The 25,973-nt window shown below is 37.6% G+C and overlaps 2 protein-coding genes across 3 annotated transcripts in view; one reads left to right on the top strand and one right to left on the bottom strand.

The window, feature by feature from the left end:
- Nucleotides 1-1,428: 1,428 nt before the first annotated feature.
- On the bottom strand, nt 1,429-22,422 carry LOC146476680 (uncharacterized). 2 transcript variants are annotated; one of them, XM_085114258.1, is made up of 9 exons: nt 22,289-22,422; nt 20,030-20,194; nt 19,805-19,848; nt 13,247-15,005; nt 10,078-10,195; nt 7,092-7,215; nt 4,435-4,749; nt 3,331-3,509; nt 1,429-2,802 (listed from the first exon to the last, which is right to left on the bottom strand). In XM_085114258.1, exons 1-9 carry the CDS (start codon nt 22,313-22,315, stop codon nt 2,705-2,707), a joined length of 2,829 nt encoding a protein of 942 aa, XP_084970384.1. In that variant the 5' UTR covers nt 22,316-22,422; the 3' UTR covers nt 1,429-2,704. The 2 variants fall into 2 exon arrangements, with proteins under 2 accessions (XP_084970384.1, XP_084970383.1); XM_085114257.1 differs by having other exon boundaries at nt 3,319-3,509; nt 22,289-22,421.
- Nucleotides 22,423-22,463: 41 nt separating this feature from the next.
- Nucleotides 22,464-25,973, top strand: part of LOC146476678 (lisH domain-containing protein ARMC9-like) — a 115,637-nt gene continuing 112,127 nt past the window's right edge. Inside the window, exons 1-2 of the mRNA XM_085114260.1 lie at nt 22,464-22,613; nt 24,945-25,070. Coding sequence (XP_084970386.1) covers nt 22,563-22,613; nt 24,945-25,070 — 177 coding nt within the window. The 5' untranslated portion in view covers nt 22,464-22,562. The remainder of the gene's footprint in view (nt 22,614-24,944; nt 25,071-25,973) is intronic.

Raw genomic sequence — 25,973 nt, 5'->3', positions numbered from 1 at the left:
CGAGTCACGTATTTCTAGTAAACAAATAACTGTAGACATAATTTGAAATACTTCATTCTTTAGTCACTCACAGAGCGCTTTGATTTTGTCATTCAAGTAATAGATTCGTTAATTAACTTCCCGAAATCGGATGTTATGTGAAGTTTGTCTGATCACACGCGTCCTACATAGAACGCACGCGTGTCATATTACACGTTATGCGTGACATTTTTCGATTCGATTGTGCGCTGTTACCAGTGGAAAAGCACAAATACCCGCCTCTGTCGCCAGAATTCATCATTACCAGTGGAACCACAAATACTCCTTTGCCGCCAAAATTCCATCATTATTTTAGATGCACCTCATGGTTACAAAATCCGATATGTTTAGTAAGAGAGTAATGTTTATTTTGTTTGCGTGACATTTTCGGTTGAACTACATCACGTTTATCGCAAATACAAACAAGTAATCCCTTAGACTCTAAGCGAATCTTCTATCGTTCACCTGTCACCAAAGACTGAACTATTAAACGTGCATACTCAGATACTCCTAATACAACGACGCCCAAGCAAACGCTCCCACAGCGTCTTGTTAAACTAGAATCAAAGTTCTCGTTAATCTAGGATTAACTTAATCGGGCTTTGAACAACTGGGCCCTGTTGTTCAAAGCCCGATTAAGCTAATCCTGGATTAACGTGAACTTCGATTCGAGTTCAATTACTTATCGGTAAAGATTCTTCCAAAATATTTTTGGCCCTCACTTTTGATTAAGACGTTTCTTTACCTTTACCTTGAAATTGGCCTTTAAAACCACTTTTTAAGAGCGAAATGAAAACCTCGACTAACTTTTAATCGTAGATTAGCGTTAATCGTCTTTCGAACAACCGGGCCCAGCTTAGTAAACTCTTCGACTCTTTAATAATGTCATTATTTCTGTATGGATTACAAGTGTGGGGCTCTGCCTATCAACGCAAATATTTAGATCGGATTGACGCGTTTTTTCGGCGAGCCTATCGTTTTAGCTATAACAGTAAGATCATTTTGATATCCGATGTAATTACGAATAGGGACAGTGATCTTTTCAATAGAATCACAAATGACACTGGTCATGTATTATATAACTTGCTCCCTCCCAAACGTACTTGAGTTCTCAGAGAAAGGGGACATGACTTTACATTTCCCAATGTAAAAACCAAACGATTTAAACGGGCCTTTGTAAATAAGATGTCTTTTTAAATTTATTTCTTAATATCTTTAAGTTCAATCTTTTTCAATTTTGTGATGCATATGATTGTAAACACACACGTGTGTTGCGACTGATTTCTTGATAAAGACTTCTGTTTTCAGCTCGTATTTCAGTGACATTTCAACTTTTTGTCTTGTCTTCCCATTTTAAATTATTTGATGGACTTTGCACTCATTTAAAAAAGGTAAGTAAGGGTCATGGTATGTCATAAATTTGTTTTCCTTTATTCGTCAGCTAGCTTGTTTGGACAGTCGGGCACAATTAAAATAAATACTATAGTTTATGACAAAACAAATGCTACCAATAGAACTCGAAAATGCTGTTTTCACTTGGCCGTGCAAAACTGCCTGATTGAAGACTTCCAGCAAAGCTACTACAAACTCAAAATGTTCAGAAATGGCTTTTCCAGTTAGACAATTATATATAAAAACCAACAAGATGGCAGTGAATCAAGTAAACCTATAGGTCCATTGCATTGCCGCCATGCTGGTGCCAAACAAAAGAAAACTTGCTCACACAGTTTGCATAAAAATGGAGTTAACTCCTAGAGGAGAAAAATCTTGTTGTTCCAAACTACCAACATGACCGCCATGACGTAACGTGCAATTTCTAGTCAGTCTCATGCAATCAATAAGTCGGCGACTGAAACAGAAACGTGCAAAACCCTTTCGTAGGATTTTCCCACTGTGATAATTGCAACACAGACTGTGTTTCCTGTAGATTGACTGGGATTAATATCGAAAGAGGAAAAGTGCTCTCGATAACTGATGCAGCCACACGGCTTCTAAATTTTCATCAGAAAACTGTTACGATAATAAAAGGTTTCGTGAAACACTTTAGAACAAAAATGAGCAATATAAAGAGTGAACGACGTTTCGATGACTCCATAATAATGACATGGAGTCATCGAAACGTCGTTCACTCTTTATATCGCTCGTTTTTCTTCTAAAACTGTCACGGCCAAAATAAATTTTCTCAGATATAAACAAAAATAAATTGTTCAACTCTGGATTCTCCAACAAGCAAAAACGTAACTGCATTTCACATCACCAAAAAAATCAACGTATCGGCATCAAACAGCAGGAACCATTATATAGCCAGTTTACATGAACGATCAACGTGCATCACTAGCTCGATAGACTGGTAAATATTGATCTTGTGCAAATATATGATATCAACATTTCTTTTTCTCAAGATTATCAATTCATGAATTTGTTGGGGCATCTGACTTGTGAAGCACCCAAAGTGCTTCCAAGGCAACTTTGGCCAAACGAATCATTCAATTCAGGTGTTGTTACATGCAAACAAGCTCTCGCCAGCTGGAATTGAACAATTCCTTTAAAAAAGAAAGTGGCCTTGAAGAAAATTGTAACACTCGACAATAAAATGAAGGCACAAATGCAAGTTCTCTACGCTATGTACAATTACAATCTGGAGCTTAAAACCTGTTGAGATCAACGACACTTTGATATAAGCTGTTTAGTCGTCAAATGAAATTTTTGTTCCTTTGTATTCTTGGATGTTTCCTCTCCTTGCAGCACTTCCAGGAGTTCCTCCTCTGCCTCCTCCGCCACGGCCTACAGGGGACATCACAAGTAGCAGTCAGTAACAACTACAGCAAGTAACCCAGCCAGGGAAGAAAGGGCGGCAGTGTTGGTTCATGCAATGTCAAGAAGTCTACAGCTTGCAAGATCGCCCATAAATATTTGTGCCATCCAAGGAAATATTGGTCGTTCAAGCAAAATCCTTTAATTTTCATGATCAACAGTGACATGTCTAAATAACACAAGGCTGCTCGTAATAGGCCATTTCCGAGTTACTGTGAACCTCATTATGAAACCGAGGCTTAGTAAAGTGCAAAACGTTTCATTTTTGCATGAATGAAACCTAATTTTCATAATAAAAACTTTGCACTTAGCCTTGAAAATTCGTTTTGTTTGCATATGGAAAGTAATTTTCACATAGCCTTGCTTTCATGAGGTCCACAGCAACTCGGAAATGGCTTATTGGCAATTGAATAAAAGGAAAAAAAACTATAAAGTTGACATTTCAATAGTTCATGTAAGTGCCAAACAAATGTTGGACCAACTTACCCCTTCCTCCACCCCTTCCACGTCCTCTCCCGCTTCCTCTGCCACCCCCTCTGCCACCCCCACTTCCAGGAGTTGACCCCCGTGGCTCGGCAAAGTCAAGTCGCATATAACGACCATCAAGTTGTTGTCCATCCATGGATGTCATTGCGGCCTGGGCAGCTTCAACGCTATCGAACTCAACATATCCAAAACTGAAAATGAAAGATTTCAAGGCAAATCAACTATAATTGGAAATTAATACAAGAATATTCTTTCAAGAATAAACACAGTAGATCCCAGTGACCTTGAATAAATAATGATTAGACTGCGAGCAAGCTCTCGGGGAAGAGGAGGGGAGAAGGAGCAAGCTCTCCTTCTTCTTCCCTCCCCTCCCCCCAGGAGAGCTTGCTCGCAGGGTAATAATGTTACACCATTAATGTAAACTTTGAAACAACCATGCTTGGTGATTTAATTAAGTACTCTACAAGCATCTAAAACTATTACGTTTTGCTAACACCTGAAAGAACTTGAGCAAAGCCGACAATATTATGACGATGTGGCTAGGTTTGCAGGTTCTTTAGCAAATCACACATTCACATTGAATAGGAAACATAACGCCACAACATACCTAACATAACATAACGTCAAATGCATTTCATTTCCACTGCATTATCCCAGGCATGTGATTTACAGAACTAAGCTGAGAAATGACTCAATCAAGTTGCCCAACCAAGCTGACTCTGAAGCACCCAAAGAGGAATTGAAGGATTTGCTGCAGAAGGAGTGTATATCGCTTTTGGAAAAAATATGTCAGAAAAATGCTGCAAACTTACACAGTTTTAGCACTATGTTAAGCAGAGGAAAAAGACACTAAACATACAATTTGCATTTAGGGCCCAAAATCCTCAGAACAGGCTAAAACTGAGCAAATTAGGAGCGATTTTCTGGCAATGGCAGTGTGTACCATTTTGTACCAAACCCCTCAGTTGTCATTTCGTTGGCATGCTTGTCTTGCTAGTATTAAAAGCAGTCTAGTAATTAGAGAAGTTTGGATTCAAATTCTGTTCCACTGCGTATACAGTTCATATTTCCAATACATATTCTCCAAGATTATATGGGGTGTATATTGTGACTTACCCTCTTGGATTTCCAGTTTCTCTGTCAGTTATTACTCGTGCACTGAGACAGTCATGAAATGCCCCACGCAAGGAATCATTATCTGTGCTGTATGATAAGCCAATGCAAATCAGGGTGCTTGTTGGAGTACTTTTGCTTGGAGTCCTTCTGTTGTTGCCCCTTAAACCACCTCCACGTCCTCGGCCGCCACCTCCCCTTGGTGTCTGCTTGGATTCTGCTTTGTCTATCCTCACTGCCCTCCCATCAATTTCTGATCCACTAAGTTCTAATGCCTTTTCCACTTCTTCAGGGTTACCGAAATCTACATAACCAAAACTGCAATACAAAATGCACATGTACAAAATTGAAATGCAAGTTGTGTCCTGAACACGTAAAAGCTTATGGTTGAAAAAGTGCCGTACTAGCAGTATTATGATTTAAGGATACAATATTGGATGGGCAAACAGACAATACCCCCAGACAAGGGCATTGGCATTGGTAGAACGGAAAAACCAGTAAGAGTGCGAGGCAATGATAGGTCTGGATTAGGAAAGGAGGATAATACAGTAAAGTAAAGTAAAAAAGTAAAACTTTATTGAATCTCCCAGTTGCAAGGTAAGATTAAGAGAAACACTTTGAAAATCTATTAATACTTGTCACTCAGTGGTAAATTACTGAATATTTACTTTCTGGCAGTCAGTGAGAAAACTTACAAAGAAAACATCAATGATATGACAATGTTTTCATAAGAAAAACCTACATTACACCCACGTCTTTAACCAATCATCATTATGTGAACAAGAATGACAAGTTGCTGGTTTGGGTTGTACTCTCAGGTCTACTGATTTCCGCCAGGAGTCCAAGCTAACAGCTAAATCCATATATAAATCTGGCACTCCCATGTATGGCCTGAAGTGCTGCCCAATATGTTAAGGGTTTATGATCAACACTCATTAATAACATATGGCAATTTTTGATTAGCCATCTCTGAATAGTCCATCTGATTGTAATGCTGAACTTTTCAAAATGCTGTTTGTCTACTCAAGTCATAAAAAGTACAGGAAAAGTAAAAATAAAATTGTTGTTTTAAACAGGGTTTGAAAGCTTGAATGGCATAACCTCCACCAAAACGTGGGTTGAGTATCATAGAACTGTTATGAATAATTTGTAATAAAACTTATTGTGAACTGCAATTATACCTGCTGTTAATTGCAATTACTTTTAAATTTTTAATGACAGTTGTTGTGACCGTTGTTGTGACCTGCAATGCCCATCTTAAAATATAATATGCTTGTCTTATTCTGTCATAACAAACCTGTTGCAAATTGTGTAGTTCCAGAAAGATGAAATAAGTTACCAGTGATGTTTGTTTAAAAGATTTAAGGACGGTGCCTACTAATACCGAAGTATTTTTGTGCGGCTTATGACTATGCGGGAAAAGCAGATCTTAGCAAGGCCTCTTGGAATCCAAAAAGAAAATTGGGGATAACCACGCATTTTTCAGAGATAATTAAGCAATAATATCTCTAAAAAGCGCCAAAATATAAAGGAATATATGGGATTTTTTCCCTAAATTGAAGCTTAATTATCTCTGAAAAATGCATGGCTACCCCCAATTTTCTTTCGAGATACCAAAAGCACTTGCTAAGTTCTGCTTTCTCTGTATAGTTTTAAACTGCGCAAAATAATCTCTGTATTAATAGGCACCACCCATAGGAAACCCGAGTATCTCGAGATGCGCAGAACGTATGCGCTGTAACAATAGTAGGCACCGTCCTTAAATGGTTTTAAAAATGAACAATAATTTTGATATTGGTCATTCCACAAAGTTATTTCAAAACACCACAATGTCCTTTATTAACGACATTTAAGGCAACTCTAACCATGACAATCCCAGCACTGGTGGCAAGCAGTGAAATTGAGATGGGTACGTTATTACAAACGACCATAAAAACTCATGTTTAAGCTGCACCTTTTTACAATTGGGGGTGTGGCTTATCTACGATACGTCTATAAGTCTAATCTGTCAAATGAAGGTCATAAATACTTCTAAGACTTTGATAAATAAACATACGACAAACTGAAAACCTGTTGTTGTTGTTAATTGCTTTTGCTAGCAATGGTCACTCGTAAAAGAGCTGTTTATTTCTTCAGATAATTTCTATCATTAAATCTTCACTAAAAGTTCCTTTAAGTGAATGATTTTTGCTTTGCTAGAGCAGCTAAACTCCAGCCAGCATGGAATTTCCATTCCTCCGCATAGCTGCTTGCAATGCCATCGACGGATCTCTCAACCACAATCGAGGAAATACTGTAGTGGTGCCTAGTCCTCTCCCTTTACTCAAATGCCTGGTTACTTAGCTGTTGTTTGTTCAGAAAAGGTATGAAGGGAAAGACCGTAAAGACTTAATGGTGAGAAGCATTTGAATTTGCTAAATACGATCACTAAGCTTAACAAAGTAGGAGACATCAAATTTTACTGTCTTTTTTAAAAAAATTTATTTTTTCTTCAAAATTAAGTGCCAAAGTGGGGGGTGTGGCTTATCTATGAGCACGGCTTATACACCGGCGTTTATAATATGGTATGACCAGCACAACTATTACAATTCATGACAGTACAACTCCCCTATACACATCCAACCCCTCCCCCACCCTGAGTATGGAAAGTTTACACTTACCCTCGTGATGCTCCATCTCTATAAGCAATTCTGGCACTTATTGGAGACATGCCATTATCTTCAAAAAAAGCTTGAAGACTTTCCTCACTTGTGTTGAATGACAAATTGCCAACAAATACTGAAACTAAAATAACCAGATTATTATTCCAAGTTCTGATAATGAACACCCAACAAAGGCATGAAGTAAATTTCCATTTGTGATAATCACTTCTGTTTGAACTCACATATAAAGACTCCTGTTTTAATTCGACTGGTGTTTTAGAACAATTACAATTTCGTCTAGCTATTCAACAATGCTTAATTGATCTTCTTCCCCATTTCATTTTATTTTGAGCTAAGCAAAAGCACAAAACAGGTGATACTCCTGCTCTTATTGTGCATGTTTTGGTTATGACTCGAGCAGCTACCACTGTCTGTTAGAGATCTTCCGGTTGGCATTTCAAAATAAGAAATTTCAACATAATTCTTGTAGATTATCAACACTCTACCTCCGTGGGTAAAACATGCACCTCTTCCTGCAATCTGTTGATATCAATGTATGGCTGGATCATATGAAAATTTAACGATCTGTCATGCTAACTTAAAGGGATACTCTAGACCCCAAAACAACTTTCGCTTAAAAGGTAGCATTTGGACTATAATAAAGGGTAAACGGCACAAAAAGTACAAAAGAAAAAAGTAAAAGGCCAAAAATTGCTGGAGAAAGGCGAAATTTTCCCCGTTTTGAAGACCGGAAGTAAAAATCGTCTTTGGTAGAGCACGTGATCGATGACGTAGAATGAAGAACCGCTCTTGTTTGCAACACTGAAGACAATATGGATTCTGGGGATTAGCGCAGTTCTTTTGCTTGTTTTTCTTCTGAACAAAATAGTACAATCGAAATTGCCAACGGAGCAACATTAGCAGAGCTATGAGGGCGCTCTTTCGCATGTGTTTAGCCGTGCAACAGCGAAGTGAACTCGGTTACAGACTCTACAAAACGAGTGCGAAGAGGCGTTTTAGAGCGGATTGGTAAGCGACCAGTTATGCATTCTATCGCAAATTCGGTGTATTTCACATCCGCAATGTGATTTCATTGGCGATTGAATAAGTTTTGAGTAGCATTAAAGTTTCCTTTTTATGGTACGGCGTTGTTATTTGAAATCTCGTTTAGTTTGGTCATTTAGTTATATTTTTTGGCCTGTTTAATAGCAGTTAATAGAGACACAGCGTCAGAGCTCAGCGAAAGCTTGGAGATGTGGGTAGCTTTCATCGTAACGAGCGGTACCTGTAGCGGTACTTGTACAAACAGCAATACTACGACGAAGACTAAGCACATAAATAAATTCTGGAGTCATCCTGATTGTGTTGTACTGCGCCTTTTGGGATATTAAACGAGTTTAACCTTTCATGCCATATTGCCTTCTATAGTACTGCATTCGAGCTCACTTCACAGGGATTTTTTCCGCTAAGTAATGTGACTGGCAATTTTTCATTGTTTTCCATTTTAAAGCAAAACAAGGCCTGTCACCTTTGATATTATGCTGATTTAGAAAACGGTGTTCACCGTTGTGGGTCATTTTGCCCAGTTGTGCCGCGTATACAGCGAATATGACAGTCGCGTACCTGAACTGAACAAGGTTAATGAAATAACTGCGATACTACGTGTGTTCAAAAGGTAAGCTTAAGTATCATTATCGGCTAATGCTAGTTTTCTTCAGGCTGCACTGCAATAACAATTTTTTATTATTTTTCAAACATACAGTGAACCCTAGTTCTGGTGGAGTAGCTTGTTTTGTGATCTGTCTGGTGCGAGCGGCCTTATTGGACGTGCTGTCCTCCATCAAGCCTATGCTCTTATTTTCTGATAGTCCTTCTTTAAAACAAGGTTGAAATGGCGTTTTGTGAGCTTTTCATCTTTCCATAGACACAGCTATGATAATTTGTGGTTGAGAACAGTCTTCAGAAAAGTGAGCAGAGGTCGTGGGGTTAGCAAACAAATTGAATCGCGTGTGTCCGAACCATCTGTACAAAACCCGAAAGAAATGCCAATTATGAAGACCTCCACCGTTGTTAATAGAATTAAGCATCAAGCAACTATAAATCGATATGGTGTTATTGAATTTTCCTCAAAACGCGAACTATACATTTTATTTTGGAATTTTAAAATCAAGCCATTTACCCAATCTTGCTAAAGAAATCCAGGGGAATCTAACCGGAAAAGGTCTGGCGAGCTCTTCTTTCTGCGTCATTTCCGGTTTTCTGCCCAAGCGCTGCTTCGAATCCCATGGCGAGAAACTTTTCGTTTTTCTAGGCAAAATAGCGGAGATCGAACTCCAATTTTGGTAAATATCTTTTATTTGGGTCATAAGCTTTCTAAATTTGGAAAGTTGTTTTTGGGTCTAGAGTATCCCTTTAAGAATTAGCAGTATTTCATGGGGAAACTTGAAAACCATGTCAGGAATTTTGTAAAACAAGAGTATTTGAAAAGAAATAACTTTTCCCCATAATGTTTCAAGCTCTGGTGTGCCCATGAAAAAGTTTGCTTATTGATTACTGCATGCATGCACGCGAAGACTCAAAGGCTTCTTCATTTTGTGTTAAAATGTTTATTCTCTATCTCGCCAGAACCTCGTAACTTTAGAAAAAGGGTTACAGAACGGGGAAAAGAAAAATATTGTACCAGGAAAACAAGTTGATTCCATAACACTGGTGTTTTTTTATGACTGTGACACATCTAATGTTATCCATATTCTCAAATATGTAGCTTTGAAGCACTGGGTACTTAATTTGAAGGCTGCTTCACTAACACCTTCACAACACAAGATATTGCAGCGCTCTTGCAGTGTTTTTTTTTTGTTGTGACTGCTTGTGCAACTCACAAACTCTTCCCAGATGTTGCATAAGCACTGTGCAACCCAAAAACGTCATTACCACAGTGCTGCAGTGATGTTGCTTCATCTGTTTGGGTATTTTTACCATGCTGTTGTGTTACATAATAACTTACCCTGTTCTTTGGATTCATCTTCTTGCCTGGGTTTCTTGCTTTCTTCGTAATCTTCGACATCATCATTCATTTTCCTTTTCTGATTTGTACTCTGTACCTCCATATTATTTGGCAAATCCTTGAAGATACAGATGAGAAATCAACAGTCAGCGACATGTCAGTCCGGCCGTATCACTAGTCAACTTGGTGTTAATAACAATCTACTCACCCATACAAATTTCAATATAAACCTTTAAGGGACTACTTTTGGAGCTCATTTAAAGGAACGGTTTGTTCTTGGCGGTGGGGGTGGTGTGTGTGTGTGTGTGTGTGTGTGTGTGTGTGTGTGTGTGTTGGTGGGGTTTGGCGGTAAAGACGCTTGAAACAGCTAGCCTTAACAGTCCATATTTAAAGTATGTTGCACAGTTTAATTTCCATAAACTTTTGTGAAATTTTAGTCAAACATTACAAGGTGCAGACTGTAAAAGCACTATTAAGTCCCCATAGGCTTATTTGTTTTCAGATCCTAAGAAGGAAGAGGGCTTATTAGTGATGGGGCACTTAGTTTAGCGTTGGTAAATAAATCTGCTTGTTGCTGTTACGGACACTCCTGAGTTCAGTCTACAAACAACAAGCTCCTTCAATGAATCTTGTAACAATCCCATCACAATTAAATTATATTTGTCAGGGGTTTGCTCTTTTCTCATCAAACAGGGTCTGCCTGACCCCTTGGTTGGATGCCTTCATTTTATGACCAATGTATGTGGCATTAAGTGCTGCCCAGGGCTCCACTAACCAGCAACAGTTACCAATGACAATAAAAGGCAGTCTATGACTGCATGTGGCTACTGCTTTATTTTTGTAGAATATTGCAGTAAAAAAGCAATGTTGTATAAAATTCAGAGGGGTGAATGAACAGCCCCAGTCAGTGCCAAAATTGTGCAGCGTAATTTGATCGTGTTGTCAAATGGGCGAATTTGGTATGCACTGGAGGATTTCGGTTTGTTTACACTTTAATTCACAGGCCGACAGTGATAGATATGGTTTGGCTCTCGCATGGCGAAGAAATTCCGTGAATCAAGACACACAGATAAACAGACAATAAGCTTTCTTAATTGAAAAATTTATTCAGACAGACCAGCGTTGACGCTTGAAAAGTAAATTCGTTCAATTTTCGCCTCGAATGAAGGCAACCAATCCAAGCGAACTGCGAGTCACTAATTAAAAACACAATTTCACGACTCTTTTAAACTGAGTACATTTTTCGAAAATTTCGCCAAAGCTATTTGAAATATGAAAAATTGATCAATTTAACATAAAGCACGGTGAAATTCACATTCAAACCTGTAGTATTTTGTAAAGTGGATTCCCAGGAACACACAAAAATTTCCAAGAACGTCTACAGCTCACGTGATGATTTGCATGCAGATCTTGTTTACGAACGCACATGTTTCACCTTGACACAAAATCTCGAACAGGAATTTCTTTGCTATGAAATCACTGATGTCCTCTTTTTAAGTAGCCAACATTAGCTTCAGCTAATTTCTTAAGTAATAGCTGCCGCGCTAATGCAACGGCTTATGCAGTTTTGATTTTGCGTGTACGTGTGTTTAGTATCTGCGTTTAAAATAAACTTCTGTCATATAGAATAGTATAGCCTGCGAGCAAGCCCCCCACCCCCAAGCTAGAGAGCTTGCTCACAGGCTAAGAATTGTAATACGGTAATATATTATCACAACTTTGTAATAATAGTAGCATTGTAGTTGTTGTATTATTATTTTTTTTTTCTTTTCCTTAACTATTTGAAAAGTGTAATAAGTATTTATGTAGTGAAATAAAGTTCTTCTTCATTAAAAAAAAAAAAAAAAAAAAAGAAAAAAAAAAAGTAGCCAAGTGTTCCTTAAAAGTTGTTCTTTTGATTTACAGTATGTTTTTTTACCAAGAACCACAAATTGCCACCTTGAAAACCCCTAAAATCCACGCATGAAAGACACGGCAGCCATTTTGAATTGAATACAAGGATCTTCCGTATGAATAAAGCCCACTGAGATCTCCTCAACCTGTCGTGGTGAACTCGACCCAACTTCGGGTAAATTCTGCAATTCCAAAAGCTTCCGATTTACGGACTTATGCACAACACGATAGCATCGTAGCTACTGACCTTCCCAGAAGGCAGTAGCCACAAAAATCATGAGAATTACCTTCCAGATGCTGGACACTTCCAACCCAGACAATACCTCCAAGTGTCCGGCGGAATGCTAAATGCTGCCCACCCCCTCCCCTCACCTGGCAACACTCAATCCCAAGGCTCATCTCTGGTGATGAGTTTAAACACCTGTATCAAGGGCAAGACATGCCACAATACATTTAAACTCAGTAAGTGCTGAAAGTAGTGAGTGGTGCTTGCACTTGAATAGGGTACTAAAAAACTAAGACCCCTTCATGATTATAGCTACTGAAAGGAATTCATCATGGAAGTATCCTCTGTACAAACTTTATACTGAAAATGAAATGTTTTTGCTTCTGTTTACCTCACCACAGCACTGTGGTGAGAACAATTGGTTATCCCCAGAAATACGAGCTTGCTCACCACTCACAGGCATAAAATAGTGATACTGAGAACATGCAGGCAAGAATAGAATAGAATAGAATAGAATAGGATAGAATAGAATAGACTGTGTATTCACAAATACATCGCAGTCATTAGACTGAATTGAGTATTTTACATAGAAAAATATAAATAGGTAAATGTTAAAACTAATTACAATCATATATATGTACATGATAGAAACGTTTTGGGTCAACACTGCTTCATGTTGTGCTTCCCTCCCAAGATATTTATCTTTTTAAAATTGCTTCTTATGATTCAAACATTCTATAACGTTTTTCTAAGTTCTGCTTTCTGTAATGTAATTTCTGTTACCACCAGTCAGGGTAAGAACTGATCAAATAGACATTTGGAAGCAAATATTGCAAGCAATTATGGGGTAACTTGAGTGGATCAAAGCCCTTTCACAGGCATGGTGACGTATGCTTTTTGCATTACTTTTTTTGAATTAGATAGTTGTAAACAATCGATGGCATCCCCTTAAACTACTCTGTAAATTAGCAGCATGCCTTGTTTGTGTATAAAATAAGGCAAGGCTCAAAATAATATTATTGTAACAGCCTTGTTGTATAAAGCACATACCTTCTTTGCTTTCTTAGTTTTGGACTTCTGGTTTTTTACTTTTTCATCAGAACTGGAATGTGCTTCTGAACTGGAACTGTTGCTCTTCCTTCTCTTGTTGTTGCCTTTACCCTTTATGTTTGTCTCCTCTTCAGATGAGTCTTCACTTGATTCTGCTTTCTTTGCTGTTCCATTCATGTCATTGATTTTGGATTGTTTTGGAGCCTGCTTCTCATCACTGCTAGAATCCGATGACTCAGAGTTTGATTCTTTTCTTTTTTGCTTAAGTGGTGGACCTTCCTTGTCTGAAGAATCTGAACTAGATTCAGAGGCAGCTGGTTTTAGTTGAGGCTTTGGTGGCTGAGATTGTTTTTTATCTTCCTCATCAGAAGAATCTGAACTTGAATCAGAAGAAGCTGTTTCTGATTTTACATTCTTCTTGGGCTCTACCTTCTTAACTCTCGGCTTGGGTGGATCAGTCTTTGGCTGTTCATCACCTTCATCAGATGAATCTGAACTTGAATCAGATGATTGTGATGTTTTTGATTTCACATTCTTTTTGGCATCTACAATCTTTGCTTTGGGCTTTAGTGGCATAGGCTTTGGTTTTTTGTCTTCTTCATCAGATGAATCTGAACTTGAATCAGAGAAGGCTGGTTTTGATTTTACATTCTTCTTGGTCTCTACCTTCTTAACATTAGGCTTGGGTGGTTCAGTCTTTGGCTGTTCATCACCTTCATCAGATGAATCTGAACTTGAATCAGATGATTGTGATGTTTTTGATTTCACATTCTTTTTGGCATCTGCAATCTTTGCTTTGGGCGTTAGTGGCTCAGGCTTTGGTTTTTTGTCTTCTTCATCAGATGAATCTGAACTTGAATCAGAGGAGGCTGGTTTTGATTTTACATTCTTCTTGGCCTCTACCTTCTTAACACTAGGCTTGGGTGGTTCAGTCTTTGGCTGTTCATCACCTTCATTGGATGAATCTGAACTTGAATCAGATGATTGTGATGTTTTTGATTTCACATTCTTTTTGGCATCTGCAATCTTTGCTTTGGGCGTTAGTGGCTCAGGCTTTGTTTTTTTGTCTTCTTCATCAGATGAATCTGAACTTGAATCAGAGGAGGCTGGTTTTGATTTTACATTCTTCTTGGTCTCTACCTTCTTAACATTAGGCTTGGGTGGTTCAGTCCTTGGCTGTTTATCACCTTCATCGGATGAATCTGAACTTGAATCAGATGATTGTGATGTTTTTGATTTTACATTCTTTTTGACATCTACAATCTTTGCTTTGGGCATTAGTGGCTTAGTCTTTAGTTTTTTGTCTTCTTCATCAGAAGAATCTGAACTTGAATCAGAGGAGGCTGGTTTTGATTTTACATTCTTCTTGGTCTCTACCTTCTTAACACTAGGCTTGGGTGGTTCAGTCTTTGGCTGTTCATCACCTTCATCAGACGAATCTGAACTGGAATCAGATGATTGTGAAGCCACTTTTGATTTTGCACTCTTTAAATTGGAATTCAAAATCTTTGCTTTGGGCTTTGGTGGCTCAGTCTTTGGTTTTGCATCATCTTCATCAGATGAATCTGAACTTTGTTCAGAGGGCACTGTTGTTGTTGTATTCTTCTTTGTCATATTTGCTGCAGGTTGCAGTTTCCCTTTCTTGCCTTTGTCATCACTACTCGAGGAGGACTCATCACTTGAAGATTCATCTTGCTTGTTTGCCATCCCCTTAAGTTTCATTACATCTGCTTTCACTCCCTGGATAACTTTGTCTTTTCTGAAAAAGGCGAAATGGCGCAAACTTTAGTACAAGTAACAACATAAAAATTGCGTGACAATTGTGTTTAGATGGCTACATGTGTCTGACAGTGCAAAGCTGTTTCAGAAATGCTATTAAAGCTATCAAAGTTGAACAAATGAACAGGGGATAATATTTATATTGAAGAATCCTTCTGAGTGACTCCAAGAAGTTCTATCTGGACGATACCATCAATGGCTGAGTTGGTGAATAATGAGTGGATATAACTGATAAACCTAATTGGAGTGGCAATGCATTATAAGGTAACTGGATTTGTAATCAAAATCTACTTCTCATCATCACTTTCAACAACGCAGTTCTTTTCTTCACCCAAACAACAGCTTCTGTCACTGCTTTATCATATCACAAAGGGCTTTCAATTTTGTTGAAGTTGCTGTTTTGGTTTTATCCAACAAAATGTAGAAATGTTTGGAGTGTTACAGTAATCAGTGGATTGTGTTATGCATATACAAATTTTCAGTGTTTACTTTTCTTCACCCACAAAAAATACACCACAGGTTTTTGACCTATCAGAATGCACGTAGTATCATAGTTATTTTTATAAAAAATAGTAACAGCGTAAGTAATATAAACATCCAGTGTACTCTTAAGACTGCAAACAAGACTGTTGGACTGTTTCTGGCCTGCAGTGGACCATCTTCGATTCCTGTAACCTTGCACAGCAAAGTGAAAACTCTTGCTTGTATAAATTTTAAATGAATGGTGAACTGGCAACACTACATTTTTATATAGAAGCATTGGTGCACACGAGCAAAACAGACTGCCTCAGTACCGCCTGGTACTTTATTTACATGTATGTGTGTGCGCTGTAGTCTCCTGAGCACTTGTGTTTTCCTCCTTGTTCGTTTGCATTGTACTCATCCGCAATAGCTGGAGACATTAAAAGCCCTTGTCATGCTACAAATTGTGTTGTTGATCACTGGTGATATCTTAATGGGGTGCTGGCAGAGCGTCCGGATCTACACTCACAAATTACCAAACAAAACAACCCAAGGCAAAGTTATCCCGCTTTGAAGTTAGTAAGTCAACCTGCCGATAGCCTGTCCCACCATGGTGAGGTTCCCACTGATGATGAAGAGCTTACCCCCACTCTAGAGAATTTCGTACTTACAGCACCGCTCAAAAGTAAGTTACCACCCTCTCGCGAGATGCAATTCTCGTCTCAAGAGACGAGTGTTGCATCTTGAGAGACAAGTTACTCTTCTCGCGTGAGGGTGAAAAACTGTAAGTACAGTATACTGAGGCTTGACTTTTTTCGCGAGAGTTTCACGAGAATATCAAGTTGAGTGTCAGTGTTGTTGATACAGCACAGCACCGTTGTCAAGCAGCAAGCTGAATTTATGGAGTTTGATGGCAAGCTTATCGATCGTGAACCAGGTTGCAAACTAAAGCGAGCTTGCTTTGTTAAGCAATTAATGGCATGTACTAAAACCAGGAACACCGGAACACCTGAACATCCCACGGCTGAGTTGCTCGAAGCATGGTTAGCGTTAACCATTGGTTAAGAGGGATTAAAACCTATAGGTTGTCATGGCATTTAACCCGGGTTAGCGCTAACCATGCTTCGAGCAACTGGGCCCAGAACACTGGAACACTCCGGATCGCGGAACACTGAAATTTGACGATGTATTTTTGTTGTTCCATTACACACCATGTAAAAAATATCAATGTAATTTGTTTACCCACGTAACACGAAAGAGTTAGAAGCAGGCGCTAAAAATAAAGAAAAAAAAGTAAAAAGAAAGACAGAAAGAAAGAACGAATAAATAAAAAATAAAGAAAGAAAGAAAGAAAGAAAGAAATAAGTAAATAAAGAAATTAGCAGGTAAAGAAAGGAACAAATAAAGAAACAAAAAGGAAGCCCCCCCCCCCATCTCAGACGCAAAATTCCACTCCCGTAGAAGGTAGTTGTAGCTTTTAAAGACATATTTAACTTTTTCCAATTACAAGCCCCTATTGTTAGGCTTTTTTACTGTTTTAAGAAGCCAAAGGGGACATTGAACAAATTAATAAGCTCACTGCTTAGCCATGTTGGCGATGTTCGCACTTTGGGGATTGACAGGATTCGTGGTCAGCTGTTGCTCAATACAAAAGTAGATCCGCAATGCATAGTTGATACTTAAAGTTACGTACTTTTCGGTTACAAGTTATCGACCTTTTTCGCTTGGTCTTTGTTTACCCATTATTCTCTGGAGAAAAAAAATTATCCATTCATATTCACGTGATGTAAACTGCGAAAATGAAATATTTTTTTTCCTCTGAAACCTGTATGAAAGCTTAAGAAATCTAAAATTGTTCATTTCACCAGAAATTTGCATATTTTTGTTTACGACGTCACTGATGCGTGACATGGCACTTTCCGCTTTCGCGTGAAAACTGACAGCCAAACTAATGTTTTTAAACAAACTAATTTACTTGATATAATACTTTTGTATGAGAAGCAAAAATATGATGAAAGATGTCAAGTTTTCATGTATGCAAAAAGTGATGATTAGCAGTGAACTTATCAGTTAAGAGTGCTTCTTTCATCCAGATTTTTTCTGGCGGGAAATATTTTTTGGCGGCAATCTTTCAAGTGGCGCAACACAATATCACGCAATATTTCTGAGTAAAACTATTTAGTTGGTCCAATCGCGAAGGGAGGATAGGTTAAAAAATCGGTGAGGCCTACAACAAATAAGGCCACTAGTGCTAAACATACATGAACACAAGTCACGTAAATGCTCTATAAAATATTATCTTGTTTATTCAAAGATCTTGCCAACACTTCAGTAATTGAATTTTTAAATTTAATTATTTTTAAATTCAATTATTGTTAAATTATTTTTAAATTCTTAAAAGACGCCGCACTTTGTGGAAAAAAAAACCGAAAAAAACCTATAACTTTGCTCAGATTCAACATAAAATCTCCATTCTTACACAAAAATGATTGTCAAATTATTCTCTACAGATTGAATGAGAATATCCTGATGTGCCGTGAACAGAAAATTTTCACGTGTTTTTTCCCACTAATTGAATTTAAAACTCATTCACTGCGCATGCCCGAAAGTTAACGACAGAACCAACCAACCAACCAAGTCAAAAAGTCCACCAGCGCTATAACTCGTTCATTGCACATGCGCGCATTCACGAGTTAAAAACAGAAGAAATGCGGAACTGCTTGAGCTGCTGGACAGTTTGTAGACTAAGCCCTATCAGGAAAATGACAGTTCTGAACAGTTTGGTTGCCTCTCAAGTAATTTATCTGCTGTCACCTTTTCAAATTACATGTAATTCTCAAATTGTTAAAAAAATAAATGACCTCTTTTTTGACTTCCTTTGGAACAGTAAAGGTGATAAAATCAAGAGAAATGTTATTATCCAAAACTATGGATATACAGTGGAAGCACATTATCGCCACAAACCTGACCAGTGCCTTACAAATAACAGCAATTTTAGAGTAATTTTAGTGATACACATGCTTTTTGTCTCTTCTTGTTGCTTTCTTTCGGAAGGCAGACTTGCAAGGTTTTCTGTACTGTTGTTCAAATTTATTAATGCCACCAAAGAAAACACTTAAGCCCCTGGAGGGGCAAACACAGGCTGCTCTCATTTGCAAAACGACCCAAAGCAAGTCAACATTAAGAACAAGAAGCAGCAACTGCAATACAGAAGGATGATGCGAGAGCGAATGAAGAATCAGCACAATTGAAATGTAAGGAACAAAGATTTTAGAGCCGTGGCTCAAAACGTATTCATGGCTGGTCTATGAGAAAAATGGAATTTTTTGTATTGTAAAGTCTGGATGAAGGCTACGAAATAACATCTTGACTCCACTGAGAAATCATCTAACAGTTGGTGTCCAGCACAAATTGATTTCAGTTAAACTTGGTCCAGAGAGAGCTAAATTTAATTTTGATGATGAACTGGAGAAATGGCGCAAAGGGAAGGACAGGCAGATCTATGAGCTCAAATTTAAGAATTAGATTTTGAGACTGCCCCTCTCAGCACTTGTAAAGTTATTCTTGATTTGTATGTCAAAGACTGAAAGTAGCTAATAAAATAAAAAGCTCTTTAACTTTATATGTACATGTTATTTATAGGTAGAATTCATATATACTGATGAGTGTGTCGGGGACTCAAAACTCCTGGGTATGGGACTCACATTCCAGCTGTGTGTGAGACTCACAGGTTTTTGACTGTGTGAGTCCCTGGGCTCACTATTGCCTTTTTTTAGATGGATCACTGTACACGTAGAATAACATGTTAATGTTGAGTCCTGCATGGATTTCAGTGGAGCAATGAATACTTGGTTGACTGACCCAGACTGTGATATCCCACGGTGACTGTTATCTCAATCTAGTGTTAGTAATCATTTCGCCACTTTACTCCTCCAGTGATTTCATAATATCCTTCAATTTACCTTCCCAGTAATCTGCCAGCATGCTGTCAGTATACGTCCAGCAATCCATTGGCCAACAGTTCCCAAACAGTTGGCTGCAGATTTGTGGTTTTTTTTTTTCAATTTTACCAGGACATGATTTCCAGAGGTTTTGCTTGCTTGATGTTGTTTTGCTTCCATAAAAACACAATGTTTTGGTAACAAATGGCCTAAAATTTGACACTGCAGAATGTTTATGCTGCAACTATTGAATTGATGAGTTCGCTGTCTGTGTTTTTGTGTAGTTAATAATCAAAAGGTTTAAGGTCAAAACAAGGTTCACTGAACAATACACGTGACAATAAACTTGCTGTCAATTACAGTACTATTACTTTACCTAGTTGTTGCTGCTGCTTCCTCATCTTCATCTGAACTTGAATCCTACAAAAATGGCATAAAATTTTTATCAGACATGACTCATCAGCACTTCAATAGCAGCCAAATGCTGACATCATTTTCATAAGCAAATCAACAATATCTATCAAAAAAAATAACTGCATTTTGAATGATCACTTGAATTCTGACAAAGTTAAACACCTTCCTGTGAACAAACACCACTCACAGAATCTGATGACTGCTTAGCTGGGGGCAGTTTTTTCATTTTTGCTTTGTCTTTACTCTTTTTCTTGTCATTCACTTTTGTTAATCCATTTGGCACTTGCTTCACATCTTTCGACTTGGACTTCTTTTCCTTTGAAACCTTTTTGGAGACTTCAATTGTTTTTTCCTGAACAAAACAAGTAACATTAAAATTTGAGGCATTTCTTTTTTCTTTTTATATTGTTCAAGAGAGCCTCTTTGTAAGCTACAGATAATAACAAAATTATACATCTGTTTGCAGGATGGCAGCAGACAGTTTTTGTTCTAGCTACCTGCTGCAAAAGAGTGTCTTCTAGCAACGCAAGCTCAACAACAAGTTCCAAAATGATGACAAACCATTGGTACGTTATTTACACTGTATGCAACTGGATACTAAAATTATCACCAAAAACACATTAACCTAACAGGTGTACTAAATCATCCTAGGTGTATTCTTACTATCTTTCCAGTTTCAGCATACATGTGCACCCATTGCTCCAACACAAAGACAATAGGCTTGATCTGGCTGCAGATTGTCATGTTATTGAACAAAAATTGGTTACTATATAACAAACTGAACTGTGGCCTCGGATTAGATGTGTGAGAAACTAATCACATGAAAAGTTCTTAGTTTGTCTTCTTGTCTCGAAACTATATGCGCTCGACTCAATACTCGTTGCACTAGACTCGAGCCTCAATACTTAAAGTTTTCAAGTTTCAAGGATCGAGTCACAAAGTTTGAGTTTCGAGGGACTGTCAACTTACTTTTGCACGGTACTGTAAACCAACCTAAAATTCTACCTGCAATTTATGTCAGTAACACCTCTCATTTCCCTACTTTTCACCACTATTGATGATGCTAATTTCCCCTCAAAATTCAATTTAAAGCATACTTGTAATGAGAGACAAGCTAGACTTTTTGACAGAACAGACCAGTCTTAACACTAACTACATGTACCTGTCTGTTATACTTCAAAAAGTCCTTTGCTTCCTCTTTCCTCGACTAGTAAGCAAGTTGAAGTATTTTTTATGGTGATTGCTCATGACCCATCTGGGATAAAAGTTGTGCTTCCAAAAATGAAACCTGTAACCTCGAAACTTAAACATACAGTACGTCATGTATGCTTTGTGTGCCTAGGTTTTCATCAACTGGCCACTAGCTGTGAGTACCCATTATAACGATGCAACTTCGGTTACTACACATTTGAGTTTTCTCTGTTCTGAGCAGGCTTTCAGTCAGCCTCCCATTTCCCACCTCATGTGGCAAAACACAAAACGTGACATCTCACGGTAAGACAACATGGTTTTTGACCAGTTTTCATTTGATGCAGGACCAGTTGTCATGGTTCAAGATGCAAATCTAGGTAGCTGCAGTTGGATTCCCTTGAAGAAAGATGGAAAAGGAGCAGACTAACCTTGCTCTACAAAATGCATGATAGTCAAACTGGGATTGATGCTACAAAGTCCAATTTGCTCATACTAATTATTTCAAATTTTGCTTTTTTCAAAGAACAATAAGGGAATGGAATATTCTTCCAGAGAATGTAGTTAAAGTTCCATCCCATGCAGCTTTTGCTGTCCTTGTTTCAGTATTATAAATTTTCAGCTGGTTATTTATTTTTAAAGTGAACGCTGACAATTCGCAAGAATCATCTTATTGATGGAGGCGAATACATTTACAACTATTGAGTATTATCGAGTAATATTGATTAATCGATTATGTTTTCGATGATCGATTTCGTTCGATTTGTATAAAAGTCCCGGCCGGTTCATCATTTGTCGTCAAATTATAAAAACCGGAATTTTCGGTTAAAATTTTAAACGGTACAGTTTATTGCAGTGAAAAGGTTTCGGAAAAGATGGGAAACATCAAAATTTCCAACCAATGGTACACGACATTAATTCGTCCAAATAGTAAACGCTCCTGCTACATGCATATTATCTTGCGCAATTATTCTCGAACACGTGCTTACTGGTCGTCGTTGAAAGAGCTTTTGAAGCATGGCAGTGACTAGAGCCCCTTGGAATCTTTTTGGAATTTCACTTAACTTTAGTTAACAATAATTTGAAGTTAATCCACGTTTACAACCGGCACAAACAAACTGTTCAATTCAAACCTGAAGGGAAACGCATGCACCGAACGTAGGAACCTTTTATAGTTATCACTGATAGTTATGTACCAACCAGATCCCTGATGGAAATTTAGAGGTAAGAAAAAAATAGCAAATGTTGTGTTTCCTACCTTCTTGGAAGTATCTTTCTTCGCCATTTTTTCAATAATTTCTCCTACTAACAGGGATTATACACCTCTTAAATTAACCACGTGGAAACAACACCACGACGCTACTACGACTCCGCGAAGCAAAGAACGAATCTCTGTACCAGACTCCACTCGTCGAACACTCCATTCCCATAATGCCGAGAGGCCCAAGGATAAACTTGGAAAAAATTACGTGTAATATGGCGGAATAACAAGTAAAGTAAAATTATATCCAGAAAATTTGCTTTAATAGAAAATGGACTCAGTTGTAGCCATTGAAACGGATTTGAATGTCATCATCAAGGAGGTAGGTAAAGAAACACACTGACCGCTCTGGGGAGCTAAGGTCACCATGGCTGTGAAAAGTGATACAGTATTGCCAAAAGGTCTGGCAACTGGGGAGTTAAAAGTTTAAGATAAACGACAACAGTTTTGATTTTGAAGAACATATTTCGACAGCTCTTCTGTCATCTTCAGTTTTAAATCGTAAAGGACAAAGTTGAATTTATAAATAGCATACCGGAACGGCAGTGAATGCTGCTGTTAGAAGGAAGGTGAGTTGAGAATAGGAAGGGAAGGTTAAAAGAGTTGAAAATGGCACATTGTACCTTTGTGAAGCAAGTAAGGACAAATAGCGTTTATAACAACTCATTGGATATACACCAACATTATGCGATGTGTCTTGTGCCCGTGTTTATACTAGAGATGCATAACCAGACGAACAACAAATCTTTGCCCAAGACGGATAATGCATCTTCTAGTATAAAAACGTCCATTTTGACATGTTGAAAGAACAGATACAACATAGCTTATAATTAGATTTCTGTAGCGAATACAATAATTATTACGTAATGACTTAAAAATCTGAAATGAAATAACATATTGTCATGTCAAGCTTGCAATTTGAAAGCGATTAAATTATCCAGTAAAAGATTTGAAATAATATTGATGGATTCAAAAGTTAAGCTCAGCTGAAATACAGTTTTGCCCTGACTGCTGAAAAAATTGCAATCTGAGATGATATAGAAGATTGCACGATTGGAAATACACTGTCTCAGTGATTTCCACATGGTAGCCAGCATTGTGCAGTTCCAGAAAAAAACCATACACTATAGGAATTTCCTATGACCTTCATGAGGGGGGTCTTAAAAGTCAAAATTTTAGAAGCAAAGTATTAAGCTAAACTGGAATTTCCTGTTAATGGGTGGTGCAAAACAAAAAAACCTGTGGAGGGAGTACATGTATGGATATTTTCTGGAAATGCACATTATTTGGCTGCGAGAGTTCTGAAACCTGAACCTTTCAGTGCATGACCATTCTTCTACAAAACACAGGCCTTGATTGAAGGAGGATAGGATAGGATATAAGTGGCACTGTGGCTCCTGTGGTGATTGAATAACTTCATCCTACATTTGGGAAAATACATTAGTAACAGTGAACTCTGATAAAGTACTGGATTTTTTTGTCATGGTGGAGGGAGCTCAACCTAAGAAACATATTTAGTGATATTTATTTACCAAAAAGGCTATCTTGGCAATAATAATAATAATAATAATAATAATAATAATAATAATAATAATAATAATAATAATAATAATAATAATAATAATAATCTTTATTGAGGAAATCAATTTCACTAATAAGTGATTTACAAAAGAGTCCTCGAAAATTAAAAAGAACAAAAAAAAAAAAGAAAAATAAAGACTAATATATGAATATATAAAAATAAGACTAAAGACTATTTACATTTCTTAACACTCTTTTAAAACTAGCTAATGATGGGCTTTGCCTGATTGAAAGGTCTCATTTATTCCAATCGTTTGAGGCAAAATTTGTCGAGGTCCAATGCCCCCAGTTCCTAGTAGATGCACTCTTACGGATATTATTTTTACATCTAGTATTATAATCGTGTTTATCCTTATTGAATTCAATATTAAAACAATGAGAAAATAAGTTATTCAAACATTTATAAATAAAAGTTGCCCTATGCTTGGCCCTACGTCTTGCGAGAGTTTTCCATTTCAGTTTATTCAAAGCCTCACTAGCAGATGATCCGATAGGCAAATATGGTCAGTGAGTCAGATGACAAAGTATCTGTCTAAAAATAATGATGTTTTCAGGCCTTCCAACCTCATTTTCATTATTGTCTTATACCACAAGGTTGTGTTAGACTTTTTCCATTGCATGATTTAATTCTTTTCTTTAGTTTTCTGCCTTTTCCACTATCTGGACCCATCCTATTGACATTTCTGCTGCCAGTTGGTTTCCATCGATTTGCATAGCTTGAAACTGGCTATAAAAACCAATTTCTGACTGCAAAAAGGTAAACAAAAAACAACAAATAAATGCAAATGCTTTGGTGAATACAAAGTCTGGAGACATTAGCTAATCTTAAATGGCTGCTATTGCATAGACAACTTTTCCTGCAAAGGTCATTCCTGTGGCTGCATTTTATATGTCGTCAATGAAAATATTCTAATTATTGTCCCAATTTCTTGTTGAAAATTTAGTCATTGCCTATAATTTTCTTTGTTTGAAAGATCATAACTCACTGATGGTAAAAAGTGTATTTTTAATTTATGGAGAAAAACGAAAATTGTACACAGAAATGTTAAAACTTTAATATTTTTATTTTTAGTATCTTGATTATCTTGGATACTCAAAGACATCATTAACATTTGAAGAAGAGCTTGATTCTTGTGGGAAGCAGCTGAACAAGGAGATTATTTCACCAAGGAGTGACTCACAGCTAGCTAAAATTCAGGTATTTAACCAACTGCCTTGCTTAAAGAGGAAGGTGGGTGCCTGGGATACCCAGGGGCTTCCACTGTGGCCAGCCAGCCCCTAGATAGAATGCTGCCCCCATGGCTGGCAAATCCCAGCAGATCTTAGCAAGGCGTATTGGAATCCAAAAAGAAAATTGGGGGTAACCACGCATTTTTCAGAGATAATTAAGCAACAATATCTCTAAAAAGCGCCAAAATATAAAGCAATCTATGGGATTTTTTCCCAAATTGAAGCTTAATTTTCTCTGAAAAATGCATGTTTACCCCCAATTTTATTTTGAGATACCAAAGGCATTTGGTAAGTTCTGCTTTCTCCGCATACTTTCAAACGGCGCAAAAATATTCCTGTATTAGTATGCACCACCCATAGGTAACCCAAGTATCTCGTGATGCGCAGATCGTATATGCAGTAATAATAGTAGGCACCGTCCTTAAATTACATTTAACCAAATTTAAACAGTTGTGTAACAGGTTAGTTTCTGAAGAAACTGCAGTGCTTTTTCAATAGCATAAATGATAACTAAAGGTGAATTGGCCACCGTAAAGGGATTCAAGTGCTGACATTCTCAGCATTAGCCCTTTTTCAGAGCAAATCAAGGAATTGTGGGTTATTTGTGTTGATATCTACAGTGAGCACTGCGGAGCTACACTTTTAGTGGGAACATGGTAATGCAGAAAACCAGAGTAAATTAGTCGAATGGAGAGCATTTGTTAATTCCATTTAGATTAAGAGTGCCAATTTGGAAAATGAATTGTCGTTGTAAAGTCTCGTGGGTTTTTGTGTTACCATGATGAAAAGAAATCCCACGTGTCTGTAAGAGTGCTTTGGCAGATCAATCTACCACTTCCAAATCAGCACTTTTAATCCCCACAGAATCAAC

The sequence above is a fragment of the Pavona decussata genome, unplaced genomic scaffold (assembly GCF_977016875.1).
Source record: "Pavona decussata unplaced genomic scaffold, jaPavDecu1.1 SCAFFOLD_75, whole genome shotgun sequence".
Lineage (NCBI taxonomy): Eukaryota > Metazoa > Cnidaria > Anthozoa > Scleractinia > Agariciidae > Pavona > Pavona decussata.
Note: the sequence above shows the minus strand (reverse complement) of the source record. Positions and strands in the feature narration are given on the sequence as shown.

Coding starts and splice junctions, on each gene's coding strand:
- LOC146476680 (XM_085114257.1), bottom strand. CDS start 22,315: ATGGCGAAGAAAGATACTTCCAAGAAG. Junction 20,195..22,288: donor AGAAAGATACTTCCAAGAAG/GTAGGAAACACA, acceptor TGTTTTGTTCAG/GAAAAAACAATTGAAGTCTC. Junction 3,510..4,434: donor GAAACTGGAAATCCAAGAGG/GTAAGTCACAAT, acceptor TTTCATTTTCAG/TTTTGGATATGTTGAGTTCG.